The 19,216-nt window shown below is 42.9% G+C and overlaps 1 protein-coding gene across 2 annotated transcripts in view; it reads right to left on the bottom strand.

Annotated features, from left to right (window-relative positions):
* The window catches only part of LOC138667074 (zinc finger protein ZFP2-like), a 163,267-nt gene that overhangs the window by 27,187 nt on the left and 116,864 nt on the right, over nucleotides 1-19,216 (bottom strand). For both annotated transcript variants that reach the window (XM_069755345.1, XM_069755344.1), the window contains 2 exons: nucleotides 6,513-6,610; nucleotides 6,005-6,116 (listed from right to left, as the gene is read on the bottom strand). In XM_069755345.1, the coding sequence (XP_069611446.1) occupies nucleotides 6,005-6,116; nucleotides 6,513-6,610 (210 nt within the window). The remainder of the gene's footprint in view (nucleotides 1-6,004; nucleotides 6,117-6,512; nucleotides 6,611-19,216) is intronic.

Here is a 19,216-nt window from a genome sequence, read left to right on the forward strand (position 1 = left end):
AAAATTAGCTCCAATTGTTAGCGGACACCATGTCGCGTTTGGAGAGCCCCTGTGTGCCTAAACATTGGAGCTCCCCCACAAGTGACCCCATTTTGGAAACTAGACCCCCCAAGGAACTTATCTAGATGCATATTGAGAACTTTAAACCCCCAGGTGCTTCACAGAAGTTTATAACACAGAGCCATGAAAATAAAAAATTATTTTTCTTTCCTCAAAAATGATTTTTTAGCCTGGAATTTCCTATTTTGCCAAGGATAATAGGAGAAATTGGACCCCAAATATTGTTGTCCTGTTTGTCCTGAGTACGCAGATACCCCATATGTGGGGGTAAACCACTGTTTGGGCGCACGGCAGGGCTCGGAAGGGATGGCACGCCATTTGGCTTTTTAAATGGAAAATTAGCTCCAATCATTAGCGGACACCATGTCACGTTTGGAGAGCCCCTGTGTGCCTAAACATTGGAGATCCCCCAGAAATGACACCATTTTGGAAACTAGACCCCCAAAGGAACTAATCTAGATGTGTGGTGAGTGCTTCAAGTGCTTCACAGAAGTTTATAACGCAGAGCCATGAAAAAAAAATAAAAATTATTTTCTCAAAAATGATCTTTTAGCCTGCAATTTTTTATTTTCCCAAGGGTAACAGGAGAAATTTGACCCCAAAAGTTGTTGTCCAGTTTCTCCTGAGTACGATGATACCCCATATATGGGGGTAAATCACTGTTTGGGCACATGCCGGGGCTCGGAAGTGAAGTAGTGACGTTTTGAAATGCAGACTTTGATGGAATGCTCTGTGGGCGTCACGTTGCGTTTGCAGAGCCCCTGATGTGGCTTAACAGTAGAAACCCCCCACAAGTGACCCCATTTTGGAAACTAGACCCCCAAAGGAACTTATCTAGATGTGTGGTGAGCACTTTGAACCCCCAAGTGCTTCATAGAAGTTTATAATGCAGAGCCGTGAAAATAATAAATACATTTTCTTTCCTCAAAAATAATTATTTAGCCCAGAATTTTTTATTTTCCCAAGGGTTACAGAAGAAATTGGACCCCAAAAGTTGTTGGCCAGTTTCTCCTGAGTACGCTGATACCCCATATGTGGGGGTAAACCACTGTTTGGGCACATGCCGAGGCTCGGAAGTGAAGTAGTGACGTTTTGAAATGCAGACTTTGATGGAATGCTCTGTGGGCGTCACGTTGCGTTTGCAGAGCCCCTGATGTGGCTTAACAGTAGAAACCCCCCACAAGTGACCGCATTTTGGAAACTAGACCCCGAAAGGAACTTATCTAGATGTGTGGTGAGCACTTTGAACCCCCAAGCGCTTCATAGAAGTTTATAATGCAGAGCCGTGAAAATAATAAATACGTTTTCTTTCCTCAAAAATAATTATTTAGCCCAGAATTTTTTAATTTTCCCAAGGGTAACAGGAGAAATTTGACCCCAATATTTGTTGTCCAGTTTCTCCTGAGTACGGTGATACCCCATATGTGGGGGTAAACTACTGTTTGGGCACATGCCGGGGCTTGGAATTGAAGTAGTGACGTTTTGAAATGCAGACTTTGATGGAATGCTCTGCGGGCGTCACGTTGCGTTTGCAGAGCCCCTGATGTGCCTAAACAGTAGAAACCCCCCACAAGTGACCCCATTTTGGAAACTAGACCCCGAAAGGAACTTATCTAGATGTGTGGTGAGCACTTTGAACCCCCAAGTGCTTCATAGAAGTTTATAATGCAGAGCCGTGAAAATAATAAATACGTTTTCTTTCCTCAAAAATAATTATTTAGCCCAGAATTTTTTATTTTCCCAAGGGTTACAGGAGAAATTGGACCCCAAAAGTTGTTGTCCAGTTTCTCCTGAGTACGCTGATACCCCATGAGTGGGGGTAAACCACTGTTTGGGCACACGTCGGGGCTCAGAAGGGAAGTAGTGACTTTTGAAATGCAGACTTTGATGGAATGGTCTGCGGGTGTCACGTTGCGTTTGCAGAGCCCCTGGTGTGCCTAAACAGTAGAAACCCCCCACAAGTGACCCCATTTTAGAAATTAGACCCCCCAAGGAACTTATCTAGATATGTGGTGAGCACTTTGAACCCCCAAGTGCTTCACAGACGTTTACAACGCAGAGCCGTGAAAATAAAAAATCATTTTTCTTTCCTCAAAAATTATGTTTTAGCAAGCATTTTTTTTGATTCACAAGGGTAACAGGAGAAATTGGACCCCAGTAATTGTTGCGCAGTTTGTCCTGAGTATGCTGGTACCCCATATGTGGGGGTAAACCACTGTTTGGGCACACGTCAGGGCTCGGAAGTGAGGGAGCACCATTTGACTTTTTGAATACGAGATTGGCTGGAATCAATGGTGGCGCCATGTTGCGTTTGGAGACCCCTGATGTGCCTAAACAGTGGTAACCCCTCAATTCTACCTCCAACACTAACCCCAACACACCCCTAGCCCTAATCCCAACTGTAGCCATAACCCTAAACACAACCCTAACCGCAACACACCCCTAACCACAACCCTAACCCCAACACACCCCTAACCATAACCACAACCCTAATTCCAACCCTAACCCTAAGGCTATGTGCCCACGTTGCGGATTCGTGTGAGATATTTTCGCACCATTTTTGAAAAATCCGCGGGTAAAAGGCACTGCGTTTTACCTGCGGATTTTCCGCGGATTTCCAGTGTTTTTTGTGCGGATTTCACCTGCGGATTCCTATTGAGGAACAGGTGTAAAACGCTGCGGAATCCGCACAAAGAATTGACATGCTGCGGAAAATACAACGCAGCGTTTCCGCGCGGTATTTTCCGCACCATGGGCACAGCGGATTTGGTTTTTCATATGTTTACATGGTACTGTAAACCTGATAATCCGCACCGTGTGCACATAGCCTAATTCTACAGGTATGTGCACACGCTGCGGAAAACGCTGCGGATCCGCAGCAGCTTCCCATGAGTTTACAGTTCAATGTAAACCTACGGGAAACAAAAATCGCTGTACACATGCTGCGGAAAAACTGCACGGAAACGCAGCGGTTTACATTCCGCAGCATGTCACTTCTTTGTGCGGATTCCGCAGCGGTTTTACAACTGCTCAAATAGAAAATCGCAGTTGTAAAACCGCAGTGAAATGCGCAGAAAAACCGCGGTAAATCCGCCATAAATCCGCAGCGGTTTAGCACTGCGGATTTATCAAATCCGCAGCGGAAAAATCCGCAGAGGAACAGAATACGTGTGCACATACCGAAACCCTAACCCTACCCCTAACCCTAACCCTACCCCTATTCTAACATTAGTGGAAAAAAAAAATTTCTTTATTTTTTTATTGTCCCTACCTATGGGGGTGACAAAGGGGGGGGGGGTCATTTATTATTTTTTTTATTTTGATCACTGAGATATAATCTATCTCAGTGATCAAAATGCACTTTGGAACGAATCTGCCGGCCGGCAGATTCGGCGGGCGCACTGCGCATGCGCCCGCCATTTTGGAAGATGGCGGCGCCCAGGGAGAAGACGGACGGGACCCCGGCTGGATCGGTAAGTATGATGGGGTCGGGGGGGGGGGGGGGGTCGGAGCACGGGGGGGTGGAATCGGAGTGCGGGAGGGGTGGAACGGAGCACGGGGGGCGTGGAACGGAGCACGGGGGGGCTGGAATGGAGCACGGGGGGGTGGAACGGAGCACCGGGGGGGGTGGATCGGAGTGCAGGGGGGGTGATTGGAGCACGGGGGGGTGATTGGAGCACGGGGGGAGCGGACAAGAGCACGGGGGGGAGCGGAGCACTGGACGGAGGGGAGCCGGAGCAGTGTACCGGCCAGATCGGAGGGCTGGGGGGGCGATCGGTGGGGTGGGGGCACACTAGTATTTCCAGCCATGGCCGATGATATTTCAGCATCGGCCATGGCTGGATTGTAATATTTCACCCGTTATAATAGGTGAAATATTACAAATCGCTCTGATTGGCAGTTTCACTTTCAACAGCCAATCAGAGCGATCGTAGCCACGAGGGGGTGAAGCCACCCCCCCTGGGCTAAACTACCACTCCCCCTGTCCCTGCAGATCGGGTGAAATGGGAGTTAACCCTTTCACCCGATCTGCAGGGACGCGATCTTTCCATGACGCCGCATAGGCGTCATGGGTCGGAATGGCACCGACTTTCATGACGCCTACGTGGCGTCATGGGTCGGGAAGGGGTTAAGGTCCATAAGCTCTTCACAAAAACTTTCTACAAAGTGCTCTGCACTTTTGGAAACAGTGGCAAAAGTCCATCTGTCAACAGAAATCCACTGGAGAAATATGAAGACAAGCAACACAGAAATTTGTAATTTTTCAAAACTTTGAAAATTACTAAAAAAAAAACCCTAAAGTATATAAAAAAAAGTCTTCACCTTTTGCATTCTCTAACACACTATTACCAGATAAAAAAATCTCAAAAGAATTAAAAACAAAGGAAAATAGCATTGGTTCACTTGAAATGAAATGACCCTTCTATATAGAATAACATTCTCTATTACAGGGTAAATTTTAAACAATAGCAAAATATCATTTTAATGAACTCCTACCTCTGAATGATAGTAACCATACAGTTACGTGATGTGTCGGCTCTCTAGCTTTGATGCAAGCTGCGTCTGCATCTTTCCCAGCAGATGATGGGTGTATTTTATTCAACCATCATCTGCCTCTAACAGCCGTGAGTGGAGTCTCTGTTGCCCATAACACGTTGCAGCTACTGAGATATACAGGGTGGGCCATTTATATGGATAGACCTAAATAAAATGGGAATGGCTGGTGATATCAACTTCCTGTTTGTGCCACATTAGTATATGGGAGGGGGGAAACTTTTCAAGATTGGTGGTGACCATGGCAGTCATTTTGAAGTCGGACATTTTGGATCCAACTTTATTTTTTTCAATGGGAAGAGGGTCATGTGACACATACAACTTATTTCACAAGAAAAACACAAACAATGGTGTGCTTGTGTTGTATTGTCAATGCAACCCTCTTCTCCCACTCTTGACACACTGATTAGAAACACCACAAAAGAAATGCTTGCACAGGCTTCCAGTATTCATGGTTTCAGATGCTGCACATCTCGTATCTTCACAGCATAGACAATTGCCTTCAAATGACCCCAAAGATAAAAGTCTAAGGTGGTGAGATCAGGAGACCTTGGAGGCCAATCAACTGGCCCACAATGACCAATCCACTTTCCAGGAAACGGTTTATGTAGAAATGCTCGGACATGACACCCATAATAGATGGTATAGTGTAGTATATGGGGTACAAGGTTAGTGGGGCCATTCTTAATCAATGATAACCTCAATGCCACTGTATATCTGAAATTGCTACATGATGATGTGTTGCGCTCTTTATGCATTGAAGATGGTATGTTCCCTGAGTTTTTCCAGCAAGATGGCGCACCACCACATTATGGGTGTCAGGTCCGAGCATTCCTACAAGGAATCTGACCCTTTTAGACTAGCATTTCTTCTGTGTTGTTGCTATCAGTGTGTCAAGAGTGGGAGAATAGAGTTGCATTGACAATCCAAAACAATGGGCAGCACTTTGAACACATTTTCTAAGTCGTCATAAATAACTCATGAAAGAATAAAGTTACGTTAAAACAAGCACACCATTGTTCTTCTTGTGAAATTCTCAATATGTTTGTGTCACATGACCCTCTTCCCATAGGAAAAAAAAGTTGGATCCAAAATGGCTAACTTCAAAATGGCCACCATGGTTACCACTCACCTTGAAAAGTTTTCCCCCTCCCATATACTAATGTGCCACAAACAGGAAGATATCACCAACCATTCCCATTATATTTAGGTGTATCCATATAAATGGCCCACCCTGTATTGTACTGATATTGAAAACTTGTATGAGTGTGTATGGCCAATGTAGTAGGGCTTATGGTACGGATAGTGGGGGATATAAAATAAAATAATATTTGGGGATTGTACCAGGGGAATAAATGATCTTTTGGCACATTTAAGGTTCATCACTTACCTGTGCTGATATCTGTGGAAATTTCCATCTCCTTACACAGCTGGTTTACACTCACATACATCTCCTCTTCTTCAATTATAATTTCATCTTTGATATCAGACACTTGTATAATCTTATTCGGCAAGTATGGAACAAGTAACACACAATTAAGAAAAGAATTTGAGAAATTTAGGAGGAAAAAAACTAAACAATACAAGATTTGTAACTACTAAAATGGCACCAGTATTATATTTCGTGAATGTTCACATGCTGTGTTATTGCAGCTTTTTTTTCATTGCGGTATTATGTGTATAAAAAGCACTTATGCAGTGTTACCAAAATGAATGAGATTTCTAAAATCTCTTTCACCAAAACATTTGAGTTTTTTGAGTTGCGAGTGTTCTTTAAAAACCACATCATGTAAATTGTTTCTGTGTTTTTCACCCTCTCGAATGCATAAAAAAAGCAAGTAAACACGCAATGAAAATACAAGTAACAACACAGTTGTAGAATTTGATACACTTACTACCTGGTAATCATGATTGACATTTGGATTTTTCACTGAATAATCCTCAGAATCCAGTGGAGTGGTACATCTCTCTGGTAGACTTCTCGTATTGGATCCGTCTGCAGAGCAACATTTCATCTGAATACATTGTTTACATATGATCAAATGCTATAGACTTGTTGGTGATCAATGTACACGTGGTAATGAAGTATGAACCTGCAGATTAAATTGGAATGCTTATCCATCTAATGTGCAGATATGAAGAAAAACTAAGTACACCCTCTTTGAAGTCCATGGTTGTGTGCATCAGGACATACCGTAATTAAAAAAATGTGGTCCTTAGAAGGTCTTAAAATTAGGTAACTACAATATCAGAGAAAAAACAGAACATAAATTAAACTGTCATTATTGAACAAAAACTAGACCAAAATACAGAAGCAATGTGTGCAAAACATTAAGTACACCCCATGAATCAATAATTTGTAGAATCACCTTTAGCAGCAATAACCTGAAGAAACGGTTTTCTCTATGACATTCAGTCCCTCACATTGTTCTCCGGGAATTGTGGCCAACTTATCCAGTAAACTTTGCGTACATTCATAATTGACAGGGGTAATATGACATGGGCAAGACTTATTTTATTTATTTATTAAGTTTACTTATATATCACCATCATATTCTGCCACACATTATAGATCTCATCATCATCTCTGTCTCCATGGGAGATATAGTTTGTGAGCCCCAATCAGTATATTTTGATCTGTGGGAGGAAACCTGAGTACCCAGAGGAACCGCAAATATGGGGAGAACATGCAAACTCCTTGCAGATGATGATCTTGGTGGGATTTGAATCCACTGAGCCACCATGCTGCCCTTAATTATATATAACAAAGGCAAAACATTGTTATATATGACAGGGGCATCAATTCATTAAAATGGTTTTCTGGTAATTCCGGCCTGATATCCTTCTCTCCACCCCGGCAAAGTTCCTGGGAACCACAGTACTCAAGCATGCAGCCTCATTTTGCTGGCCACCGGCCCTTTGATTGCTCCTTACTAGAGATGAACAAACTTGTTCAGAAAACATTCACCAACCTCAAATTCAGCACGACCGTAGCTCATTTGGATTCATGTTCCTAGGCATTTTTCCTAAAAATAGTCAAATCTCAGCCAAAGTTCTGAAAATGACTGAGTTCTCTAAGAACTCTTTCAGACATCAGTGTTTCTGATAGCAGCATGGGCCACAAAACGTCCTACACATGTGCACACTGATGATGCATGGATGACATCCCCATGTCATCAGTGCAACACGTATCGGCGCATGGGAATTAGCAGAACTGTTCACGCTGTTTCCCGACGTCGGGTGTTGAGGTGAACACAGCTCACATTACGGTCCCCTGCTTGCGCTGTGATCAGCACTAGCAGGAGACAATGTTGAGAGTTGTATATAACAGCGAGAGCAAGTGGCGGCTGATGGGAGTATTCATTAGCCGTCAGGTGCCCTATAAATAAATGAATAAATAATTTTAAAAAAATTATGTGTTGCACTGTATTTTTGATAACCATCAATACAAATCTGACAACTGCAGGCTGCAACCCTCAGCTGTCAGCTTCAAAAAGGCTGGTTATCAAGAATAGAGGAGTTTCTAAATCGTATTTTAATTGCCGTATATACTCGAGTATAAGCTGAGATTTTCAGCCCACTTTTTGGGGCTGAAAGTCCCCCCTCGGCTTATACTTGAGTCATACCCAGGGGTCGGCAGGTGAGGGGGAGCGGGGGCTAATTATACTTACTTGCTCCTGGCGTGGTCCCTGCACGTCCCTGGCTTCCCGGCGCCGGCAGCTTCCTCCTGTACTGAGCGGTCACATGGTACCGCTCATTACAGTAATGAATATGCAGCTCCACCTCCCATAGAGGTGGAGCCGCATATTCATTACTGTAATGAGCGGTAACGGAGACCGCTCACTACAGGAAGAAGCTGCGGCACCGGGAAGCAGGGACTGCACAGCGCCAGGAGCAGGTAAGTATAACGGGGAGGGGGAGCGCTGCGCGATACTCACCTGATCCTCGTTCAGATGCCGCTCCATCTTCAGCAGTGGTGCTCAGGTCAGAGGGCGCGGTGACGTGGTTAGTGCGCGCCCTCAGCCTGAACGCTAGTGCTGAAGATGGAGCGGCGCCGGAACGATCAGCACGTGAATATTGAAAGCGCCGGGGCCTGAGCGACGGAGAGGTGAGTATGTGATTTTTTTTTATCACAGCAAATGGGGCAAGTGTCTGTATGGAGCATCTATGGGGCCATAACGTTTGTGCAGCACTATAAGGGGCCATAACGTTTGTGCAGCACTATATGGGGCCATAACGTTTGTGCAGCATTATATGGGGCCATAATGTTTGTGCAGCACTATAAGGGGCCATAACGTTTGTGCAGCACTATATGGGGCCATAACATTTGTGCAGCATTATATGGGGCCATAATGTTTGTGCAGCACTATAAGGGGCCATAACGTTTGTACAGCACTATATGGGGCCATAACGTTTGTGCAGCATTATATGGGTCCATAATGTTTGTACAGCATTATATGGGGCCATAATGTTTGCGCAGCACATTTTGTGAAAGAGCCCCCACACTGTTTACTATGCGGTGGACTCCGGGAAAATGGCTGTCGGGGTGGCGCATGCGCAGATGGAGATCTTGGCAGGCGTGGATGGAGATCTCGGCTTTCCTCAATCTGAGCCTGCCCAAGTTAGAAGCCGGACCCCGGAAGAATAGCGGCCGTCATATGCCGCTGCAGGGCTACCACTCGCCACCATACCACCACCACAGGACCGCCGCACCACCACGGCACACCGCAGGACCACTGCACTGCATCCCTCGGTAATAACAGTGTTCGGTTTATAAGACGCATCCCCATTCCCCCCCTAATTTTGAGGATCATAAAATTTCATCTTATAATCCGAAAAGTACGGTAATTTTTAAACCCTGCTTCTGTGTTTTGGTTTAATTTTTGGTAAATAATAATATGGTAGAATGTAAATTTTCATGTGTTGCTGTTTATCTGTGGTTGTATTTTTTTTTACATAATTTTACTACAAATTGTATGATTTAATGTACAGTATAATTAACCCCTTAATGACAGAGCCAATTTGGTACTTAATGACCAAGCTAATTTTTACAATCCTGACCACTGTCAGTTTATGAGGTTACAGCTCTAAAACACTTCAACGTATTCCACTGATTCTGAGAATGTTTTTTGTGACATATTGTACTTCATGTTAGTGGTAAGATTTCTTCAAGATGACTTGCATTTATTTATGAAAAAACTGAAATTTGGCAAAAATGTTGACAATTTGGCGATTTTCAAACTTTTAATTTTTTTGCCCTTAAATCAGAGAGCCATATCGCACAAAATAGTTAATAAATAACATTTCCCACATGTCTACTTTACATCAGCACAATTTTGGAAACTTTTTTTTTGTTAGGATGTTAGTAGGGTAAAAAGTTGGCCAGCAATGTCTCATTTTTCCAACAAAATTGAAAAACACATTTTTTTAGGGACTTCACATTTGAAGTGAGTTTGGGGGGTCAATATGACAGAAAATACCCAAAAGTGACACTATTCTAAAAACTGCACCCCCTCAAGTTGCACAAAACCACATTCAAGAATTTTATTAACCCTTCAGGCGTTTCATGAGAACTAAAGCAATTTGGAAGGAAAAAATGAACATTTTACTTTTTTCACAAAAAATTTACTTTAGAACCAAACTTTTTTACTTTCACAAAAGGCATCAGGAAAAAATGGACAAAAAAAATTTGTTGTGCAATTTCTCCTGAGTACACCGATATCCTATATGTGGGGGAAAGCCACTGTTTGGGAGCTTGGCATGGCTCAGAAAGGAGGGAGCTCTGTTTGACTTTTTGAACGCAAAATTGGCTGGAATCAATGGTGGGCGCCATGTCGCATTTGGAGACCCCCTGATGTGCCTAAACAGTGGAAACCCCCCAATTCTAACTCCAACCCTAATACAGCCCTAAGCCCAACCATAACCCCCAATCCTAATTCCAACCCTAACCCCAACACCACCCTAACCCCAACCCTAGCTCTAACCCTAGCCCAACCCTAACCCCAGCTATAAGCCGAAATATAACCCCAACAATAACTCTTACCCTAGCTATAACCCCAACCATAACCATAACCCTAGCTATAACCCCAACCCTTACAATAGCCCCAACCCTAACTCTAATAGAAATAAATACATTTTTTAAATTTATTATTTTTACCTAACTAAGGGGGTGATAAAGGCTGATTTACTTTTTTTTTTATTTTGATCACGATCACTGTGATAGGGTCTAACTCACAGCACTGGACACCCGCAGCCACACATCCCCTCATCCCAGCCTGTGGCCTGCATCATTGCCCCACTCCTGCCTCCATCAGCAGTGACCCTGGGACCACGCGTCACCGCAGCCACCACCCCACCACCCCGGTAAGCAATAAGATGCATGGATTATAAGAAGCACCAACATTTTATTAAAAAAGGTGTTTTTTTTCCTATTTTTCTCCTCAAAATTTGGGGTGTGTCTTATAATCCAGAGCATCGTATAATCCGCAAAATACGGAATTTATTCCAAAGGGTGTGCAACCAAATATTAAGTTGAGGGTACCAACAATTTTATAAAGCCTATTTTGTTTTTTTTTGTGAAATTATGTCAAATTTGCCTTCTTTTTCTCTGTATCTCTTGCATTGTCCCAATACACACAATGGTAATAAGTATATGTATGTGTAATAAAACATACAGTTAGGTCCATATATATTTGGACAGAGACAACATTTTTCTAATTTTGGTTATAGACATTACCACAATGAATTTTAAACAAAACAATTCAGATGCAGTTGAAGTTCAGACTTTCAGCTTTCATTTGAGGGTATCCGCATTTAAATTGGATGAAGGGTTTAGGAGTTTCAGCTCCTTAACATGTGCCACCCTGTTTTTAAAGGGACCAAAAGTAATTGGACAATTGACTCCAAGGCTATTTCATGGACAGGTGTGGGCATTCCCTTCGTTATGTCATTCTCAATTAATCATATGAAAGGCCTGGAGTTGAATTGAGTTGTGGTGCTTGCATTTGGAAGGTTTTGCTGTGAAGTAAACATCTGGTCAAAAGAGCTCTCCATGCAGGTGAAACAAGCCATCCTTAAGCTGCGAAAACAGAAAAAACTCATCCGAGAAATTGCTACAATATTAGGAGTGGCAAAATCTACAGTTTGGTACATCCTGAGAAAGAAAGAAAGCACTGGTGAACTCATCAATGCAAAAAGACCTGGGCGCCCACGGAAGACAACAGTGGTGGATGATCACAGAATAATCTCCATGGTGAAGAGAAACCCCTTCACAACAGCCAACCAAGTGAACAACACTCTCCAGGAGGTAGGCATATCAATATCCAAATCTACCATAGAGAGAAGACTGCATGAAAGTAAATAGAGAGGGTTCACTGCACGGTGCAAGCCCCTAATAAGCATCAAGAATAAAAAAGGCTAAACTGGACTTTGCTAAAAACATCTAAAAAAGCCAGCACAGTTCTGGAAGAACATTCTTTGGACAGATGAAACCAAGATCAACTTCTACCAGAATGATGGAAAGAGAAAAGTATTGTGAAGGTGTGGTACACCTCATGATCCAAAGCATACCACATCATCTGTAAAACATGGCAGAGGCAGTGTGATGGCTTGGACATGCATGGCTGCCAGTGGCACTGGGTCACTAGTGTTTATTGATGATGTGACACAGGACAGAAGCAGCCGAATGAATTCTGAGGTATTCAGAGCCATACTGTGTGCCCAGATCAAGCCAAATGCAGCCAAACTGATTGGTCGTCGTTTCATACTACAGATGGACAATGACCCAAAACATAAAGCCAAAGCAACCCAGGAGTTTATTAAAGCAAAGAAGTGGAATATTCTTGAATGGCCAAGTCAGTCACCTGATCTCAACCCAAATGAGCATGCATTTCACTTGTTAAAGACTAAACTTCAGACAGAAAGGCCCACAAACAAACAGCAACTGAAAACCACCGCAGTGAAGGCCTGGCAGAGCATCAAAAAGGAGGAAACACAGCGTCTGGTGATGTCCATGAGTTCAAGACTTCAGGCAGTCATTGCCAACAAAGGGTTTTCAACCAATTACTAAAAATGAACATTTTATTTTAAAATTATTGAATCTGTCCAATTACTTTTGGTCCCTTCAAAAACAGGGTGGCACAAGTTAGGGAGCTGAAACTCCTTAACCCTTCATCCAATTTTAATGTGGATACCTTCAAATGAAAGCTGAAAGTCTGAACTTCAACTGCATCTGAATTGTTTTGTTTAAAATTCATTGTTGTAATGACTATGACCAAAATTAGAAAAATGTTGTCTCTGTCCAAATATATATGGACCTAACTGTATGTAATTACAATAATTTTCTTCATTTTCTGGAACAATTTCAAGGGTGCCAGCACTTTCGGCCATGGCTGTATGTCCTTTATCTGGTCCCATCCTGATATATATGTCCCCCATCTGGGCCAAAGCGGTATAGACGTCTCCCATCCTGGAATATATGTCCCCCATTGGCCCCTTCCTGGTAGCTATTTCTACCATTCTGCCGCTGTTTTTAATGCATAAATAAATTGAAAAGATTCTTCTCAACTTCCTCTACCCCCTCGCAACCGCTATGCCCCTGATGAGAGAGGTAATATGAACATTTATAAAAAAAAAAGCTGTGATAATAGCCTGCTAGATACGAAATCATGAACATTTACACCATAATATTAGGTGTGTTACAGGGCAAAGGTTAGGTGGTGGGGTGGACTTGTGGTGGCTCTGTCTAGGAAATGAACTGACAACCTGCTTCAATCTGCAGACACAGTGATCCCCAGTGAGAAGTTCAGGGTGCACTTTCAGTGTGGCTGATGCTCTAAAAAAAAAAGAATGGGCAGAGCACAGTTGCATTTCTGACCTTTGCTACCACAATTGAGCTACAAACAAATTAAATAAATAAAGCATGGTGGTCGGGCACAAGAAGCACAGATCTTTGCTTCTCTTGAAATGCTCCTGGCCAGGCACCCTGCTGCCCAGTGTTATTTGAGTCTCCATTGTGGTGGCAGAGATCAGGGGTGCACTGGGCTCCCGTGTTCTGCCTCTCCTGTCTGGGTGCCATGCTGACAAATTACATTGGCGGCTATTTTTCAGCCACCACAACAGAGGTCAGGAGTGCACTGCATACCTCTGCTCTACCTCTTCTTCTATCTGAGAGCTTGCCTTGCACACTGACAGGGTTATACGGTGTCTTGCCAGTCACCACTCATGTTGGGAATACCTGCTGTGGACGCAATCATCATCCTCCGGTTTCCAGACTGCTTTGTCGATCTGTCCGCTGTGGAGGCAGAGCTAGCAGGCACTTGCGTGGAGTCTCGTGTGGAAGTGGTGAGTGATGTGAGAAAACAGGGCACCCTGCTTCCCACTGGTTTAGCGGTCTGGGAGATATGGGACGCTATGAATCCCTAGTGCCAGGCAACGCAGGACGCTGCCTTGCCTGGTATTAACCATTGGTGGGAGTGCGCCCTGCTGGACATGACTGGGAGGAGTGCTTCATCTGATGGTTATCGTTAGATTTGGGCTAGCTATTTAAGCCTGTTTCTAATTCAATTCAGCGCTGTTAATTCAGTTCCCTTGTGTAGGGTATGGTGAGTGCTTCCTGGCTGCGCTTTGGTTGCTTCTCAGTAGTTGCCAATGGTCCATTTCTTTATTAGCTATTGTCCCGAGGTTTCCCTTTGGTTTTTATTTGGGTTTTTTGCTAGCTTTGTATTTAATATTCTACCTGACTCCACATCGTCCATGTCACCAGACGCCAGCTATCCTTTGACATCAGTCTGGGAAGGGCTCTGTAAAGCCTCCCTCCCTTTCAAGTATGGGTGAAGAATATGCTGGCCCTTAAAGACTTACCTAGCAGTGGTGTCTTGTGCAAAGTGTATCTGTGACTATGCTTTTGCTGGTCCGATGTGAGTCGCTGCAGAGTAGCTATTCCAATGCATAACAATTCAGCATTAAGAAATAGTACTGCAAGTGACACCTGACGACTGGAGTAGTCCCGATGTTGCACAGTAATGTCTGTCAGGACAAAGTACAGTGGCTGTGTTGCCACCCGGGGGAAGAATCGTCTTAGTCAGCAACGCAGGACTGGATACAGGTGAGTTTTATGCTGCCCCTTCTACCAGACACAGTAAAACAATATGCCAGGCAGCAACCATAACCCCTAAAGTAATAAATGTCAAAACTCGAATGAGAAAAGAAAAGCACAAAGTCATAAAACAAAACAGCAACATTTATATCTGCTGTCCCTGCCTGGATCCAGCTCGGACTGATCCATGGTATTCGCTGGCTCCAGAGGTAATGTCACTATTCACCAGCCACAGGACTGCGTGGGCCTATGATAGACTGCAGAAGTCAGGTGACTTGAACCGTGTGTCATTGGATGTTTTTCTGATTTCCTATTACAGGACGAAATGATCTTGTGACTGGTGAATATGGCGAGTTCCCAAGCATTCTACATCTAGAGCATACGCAAGAAAAAAAATGGGACATGTCTATTTTTCAGGAAATCCAGGAGAGTACTTTATCTTTAGCAATAAAATATAGCTTTTAATTATCCATTTAAAATAACATTGACATCACAAAAGGTTTTTCACCAATACTAATATTGTACATAGCAGCATAGTACACACTATATGTTCACAGAGTTTTTTAGGTATCTTTTGGATCAGGTCTGCTCAAAATGATGATTGAAAATCACTTGAATGCTTGAAAGACTCTTCCCATTCATTTCTATTTTAAAACCACTTGTCATGGCTCGATTTGTGCATTCGATCTGTTGACCTCTTGGTTTGTGGTCGGTTCTCCTGTCTGCTGAGTTATTGTCCTTTCTTCCCTGTCCTTGTGCTGATGATTCCCATTGCCTTTATTTTTCCTTTCTGGATTTACTCTTCTTCAGGTATTTTCCATTGTACCGTTTTGGTTGCCCTTTCACATTCTGGGTTGGGCTATATACAGTGGCTTGCAAAAATATTCACCCTTTGGCATTTTTCATGTTTTGCTACCTCACAACCTGGAATTTCATTGTTTTTTGAGGGTTTGCATTACTTCATGTAAGGAACATGCCTACAACTGTGAATATTTGGCTTTCTTTTTATTGTCAAGCAAACAACAAATAGGACAAAATTCCGTAACTGAGAACTTCGATGTGTATGACTATTCACCCACCCAAAGTCAGTATTTTGTAGAGCCTCCTTTTGCTGCAATTACAGCTGCAAACTGCTTTGGATACGTCTCTTTGAGCTACTCTAAGCGTATTATTTGAATACCAGTTGCATTATTTAACTGCATGTGAACATGGTTGGTCAAAAACAAACGAAAAATACAAATCAAAAACTTCAGTTTTCTAAAGAAAATAAAGCAAAGGGTTGTACAGGTTCACTAATTATTATAATCAGGCATTCTTACATTCTTCACAGAAATAACTCACATATGCTTTACATAAATATTTACTACGACTAGAACATGTATTTGTTTTATCTCACAAAGATGGACAAATGCTGCATATTTTCCTTTCTAGGCTTTTTCCAGTACTGGTGGAGGCCGTGGGATTGCGTTGTTGAGCATGCTGCTAGATACGATTTACTATGGCTGCTGCTCCATTACTTCGGGAATCTTCCTAAGACAGATGGCATAATAAGTGACTTTTCAAATTCTTCCACACATAGTCTTCGTTTATGCAGTTTATTGGTGTTCCGATCAGGGTTTATTTCACACCATAAAACAAATGCATGGTAGGCAGATACATCAAGAATGTTATAAAATGAAACTACTGGCCACCGATTGGTTTTGTGTTTGCTTCTGTACGTCGCAATAAGTTGATCTCGTGTATCAACTGCCCCAGTGGGTGTGATGTAAAAAAGTTGTCATGTTTTGTCCTCTTAGTCCAAACCTCAAATCTGAAACTCGTGTAGCCTGATTCTTTTCAGTTTTCTCTCCAGGCTTCTTTTCTGTATATACCAGAGTCTTTAGATTGTATAAAGTGCTGCTGTCGCAAAGTGTCCATATCTTGATGCCGTACTTTTCTGGCTTACTCAATATACAGGGTGGGCCATTTATATGGATACACCTAAATAAAATGGGAATGGTTGGTGATATCAACTTCCTGTTTGTGGCACATTAGTATATGGGAGGGGGAAAACTTTTCAAGATGGGTGTTGACCATTTTGAAGTCAGCCATTTTGGATCCGACTTTATTTTTTTCAATGGGAAGAGGGTCATGTGACACATCAAACTTATTGAGAATTTCACAAGAAAAGTAATGGTGTACTTGGTTTTAACCTAACTTTATTCTTTCATGAGTTATCTACAAGTTTATGACCACTTATAAAATGTGTTCAAAGTGCCGGCCATTGTGTTGGATTGTCAATGCAACCCTCTTCTCCCACTCTTGACACACTGATAGCAACACTGCAGAAGAAATGCTAGCACAGGCTTCCAGTATCCGTTGTTTCAGATGCTGCACATCTCTTATCTTCACAGCATAGACAACTGCCGTCAGATGACCCCAAAGATAAAAGTCTAAGGGGGTCAGATCGGGAGACCTTGGTGGCCATTCAACTAGCCCATGACGACCAATCCACTTTCCAGGAAACTGTTCCGTTATGCACTGAAGATGGCACGTTCCCTGAGTTTTTCCAGCAAGCTGGTGCACCACCACATTATGGGTGTCAGGTCTAAGCACTCCTACATGAATAGTTTCCTGGAAAGTGGATTGGTATTCGTGGGCCAGTTGAATGGCCACCAAGGTCTCCCGATCCGACCCCCTTAAGGTACCTTCACACTAAACGACGCTGCAGCGATCCAGACAACGATCCGGATCGCTGCAGCGTCGCTGTTTGGTCGCTGGAGAGCTGTCACACAGACAGCTCTCCAGCGACCAACGATGCCGGTAACCAGGGTAAACATCGGGTTACTAAGCGCAGGGCCGCGCTTAGTAACCCGATGTTTACCCTGGTTACCATCCTAAAAGTAAAAAAAACAAACACTACATACTTACCTTCCACTGTCTGTCCCCGGCGCTGTGCTTCTCTGTACTGGCTGTGAGCACAGCGGCCGGAAAGCAGAGTGGTGACGTCACCGCTCTGCTTTCCGGCCGCTGTGCTCACAGTGAGTGCAGGAAAGCACAGCGCCGGGGACAGACAGCGGCAGCATGTGGATCTGGAAGCCTGTGCTAGCATTTCTTCTGTGGTGTTCCTATCAGAATGTCAAGAGTGTGAGAAGAGGGTTGAATTGACAATCCAACACAATGGGCAGCACTTTGAACACATTTTATAAGTGGTCAAAAACTTGTAAATAACTCATGAAAGAATAAAGTTATGTTAAAACCAAGCACACCATTGCTTTTCTTGTGAAATTCTCAATAAGTTTGATGTGTCACATGACCCCCTTCCCATTGGAAAAAATAAAGTTGGATCCAAAATGGACGACTTCTAAATTGCTGCCATGGTCACCATCCATCTTGAAAAGTTTTCCCCCTCCCATATACTAATGTGCCACAAACAGGAAGTTGATATCACCAACCATTCCCATTTTATTTAGGTGTATCCATTAAATGGCCCACCCTGTACAATGCTTGAACGCGCACCTACCTTGGAATGACACAAGTTGTTCATCCACAGTGACATTTTGACCAGTATTTTATAATTTTGGGAGAATCTCTATCCATTTATCCTAAACTTCTCAAATAGCGGCCAGTTGTTAGAGATTTTCTGAAGTTAGCAGAGAACAATTTTCCTGCCTTAGCAGAAGGATGCAAGTGCCAAATTAAGTTTTTGTTTCTAGACTGAATTGCTTACATCAAACTGGTTGACTGGGTATCGTACCTCATCTGATTCAACTTCAGAATCAGAATTTTCATAATCTCTTTCCCCGCCACTTATGTGGTCCTCATCTTTGGACACTTTCTCCAGTTAGATATCTTCTTCAGAATCTGAGGCCTTGGCAAGTTTTTACAATTCAGCTTCACTCAATGGACGTCTTCACCACATTTTTATCCAACTTTTCAATTGAGGTACAGTCATGACTTTCACGGGGTAAACTCAGCATTATAGACTAAAATGGCTATATGAATAAACAATAATAATAAGAAAATCGCAGCAAACACTAACCAGTTTAGCAACAATAAGAGCTCATATACTACAGCGAAGCAGACTTGCACAGACCTGTACTCAAAGCCCATCCATCTGCAGTAACTTGCAAATGTATCGAGGACACGGACCGGCAGGAACTGGAGAAATCAATAAACAATAGTAGATGAAATAGATAATCCACAATGATACTATAATAATTTATATGGATGAAAATATGGCAGGAGATCTGTTTAAAACACAATTGGGTCATATTGACCAGGGCAGTACATATGTAACAATCATTATATCAAAAGAGTTAAAAAAAACACTCATAATAACAACACCCATCCTTATACAAACTTGCCTAAGCACAATTTGGAGATCCTGATAATAATTAATCTGCAGCTTCACAAACCGCAGGGTTAATCCACTCGAGTGTTAATTTCACAGCATGCTTTGGGTGATTGTCTGTGAACCTCTGTCCCAGTCTCAAATCACTGACAGACTGAAACAGGTTTTGCTCA

Source organism: Ranitomeya imitator, chromosome 2 (assembly GCF_032444005.1).
Source record: "Ranitomeya imitator isolate aRanImi1 chromosome 2, aRanImi1.pri, whole genome shotgun sequence".
Lineage (NCBI taxonomy): Eukaryota > Metazoa > Chordata > Amphibia > Anura > Dendrobatidae > Ranitomeya > Ranitomeya imitator.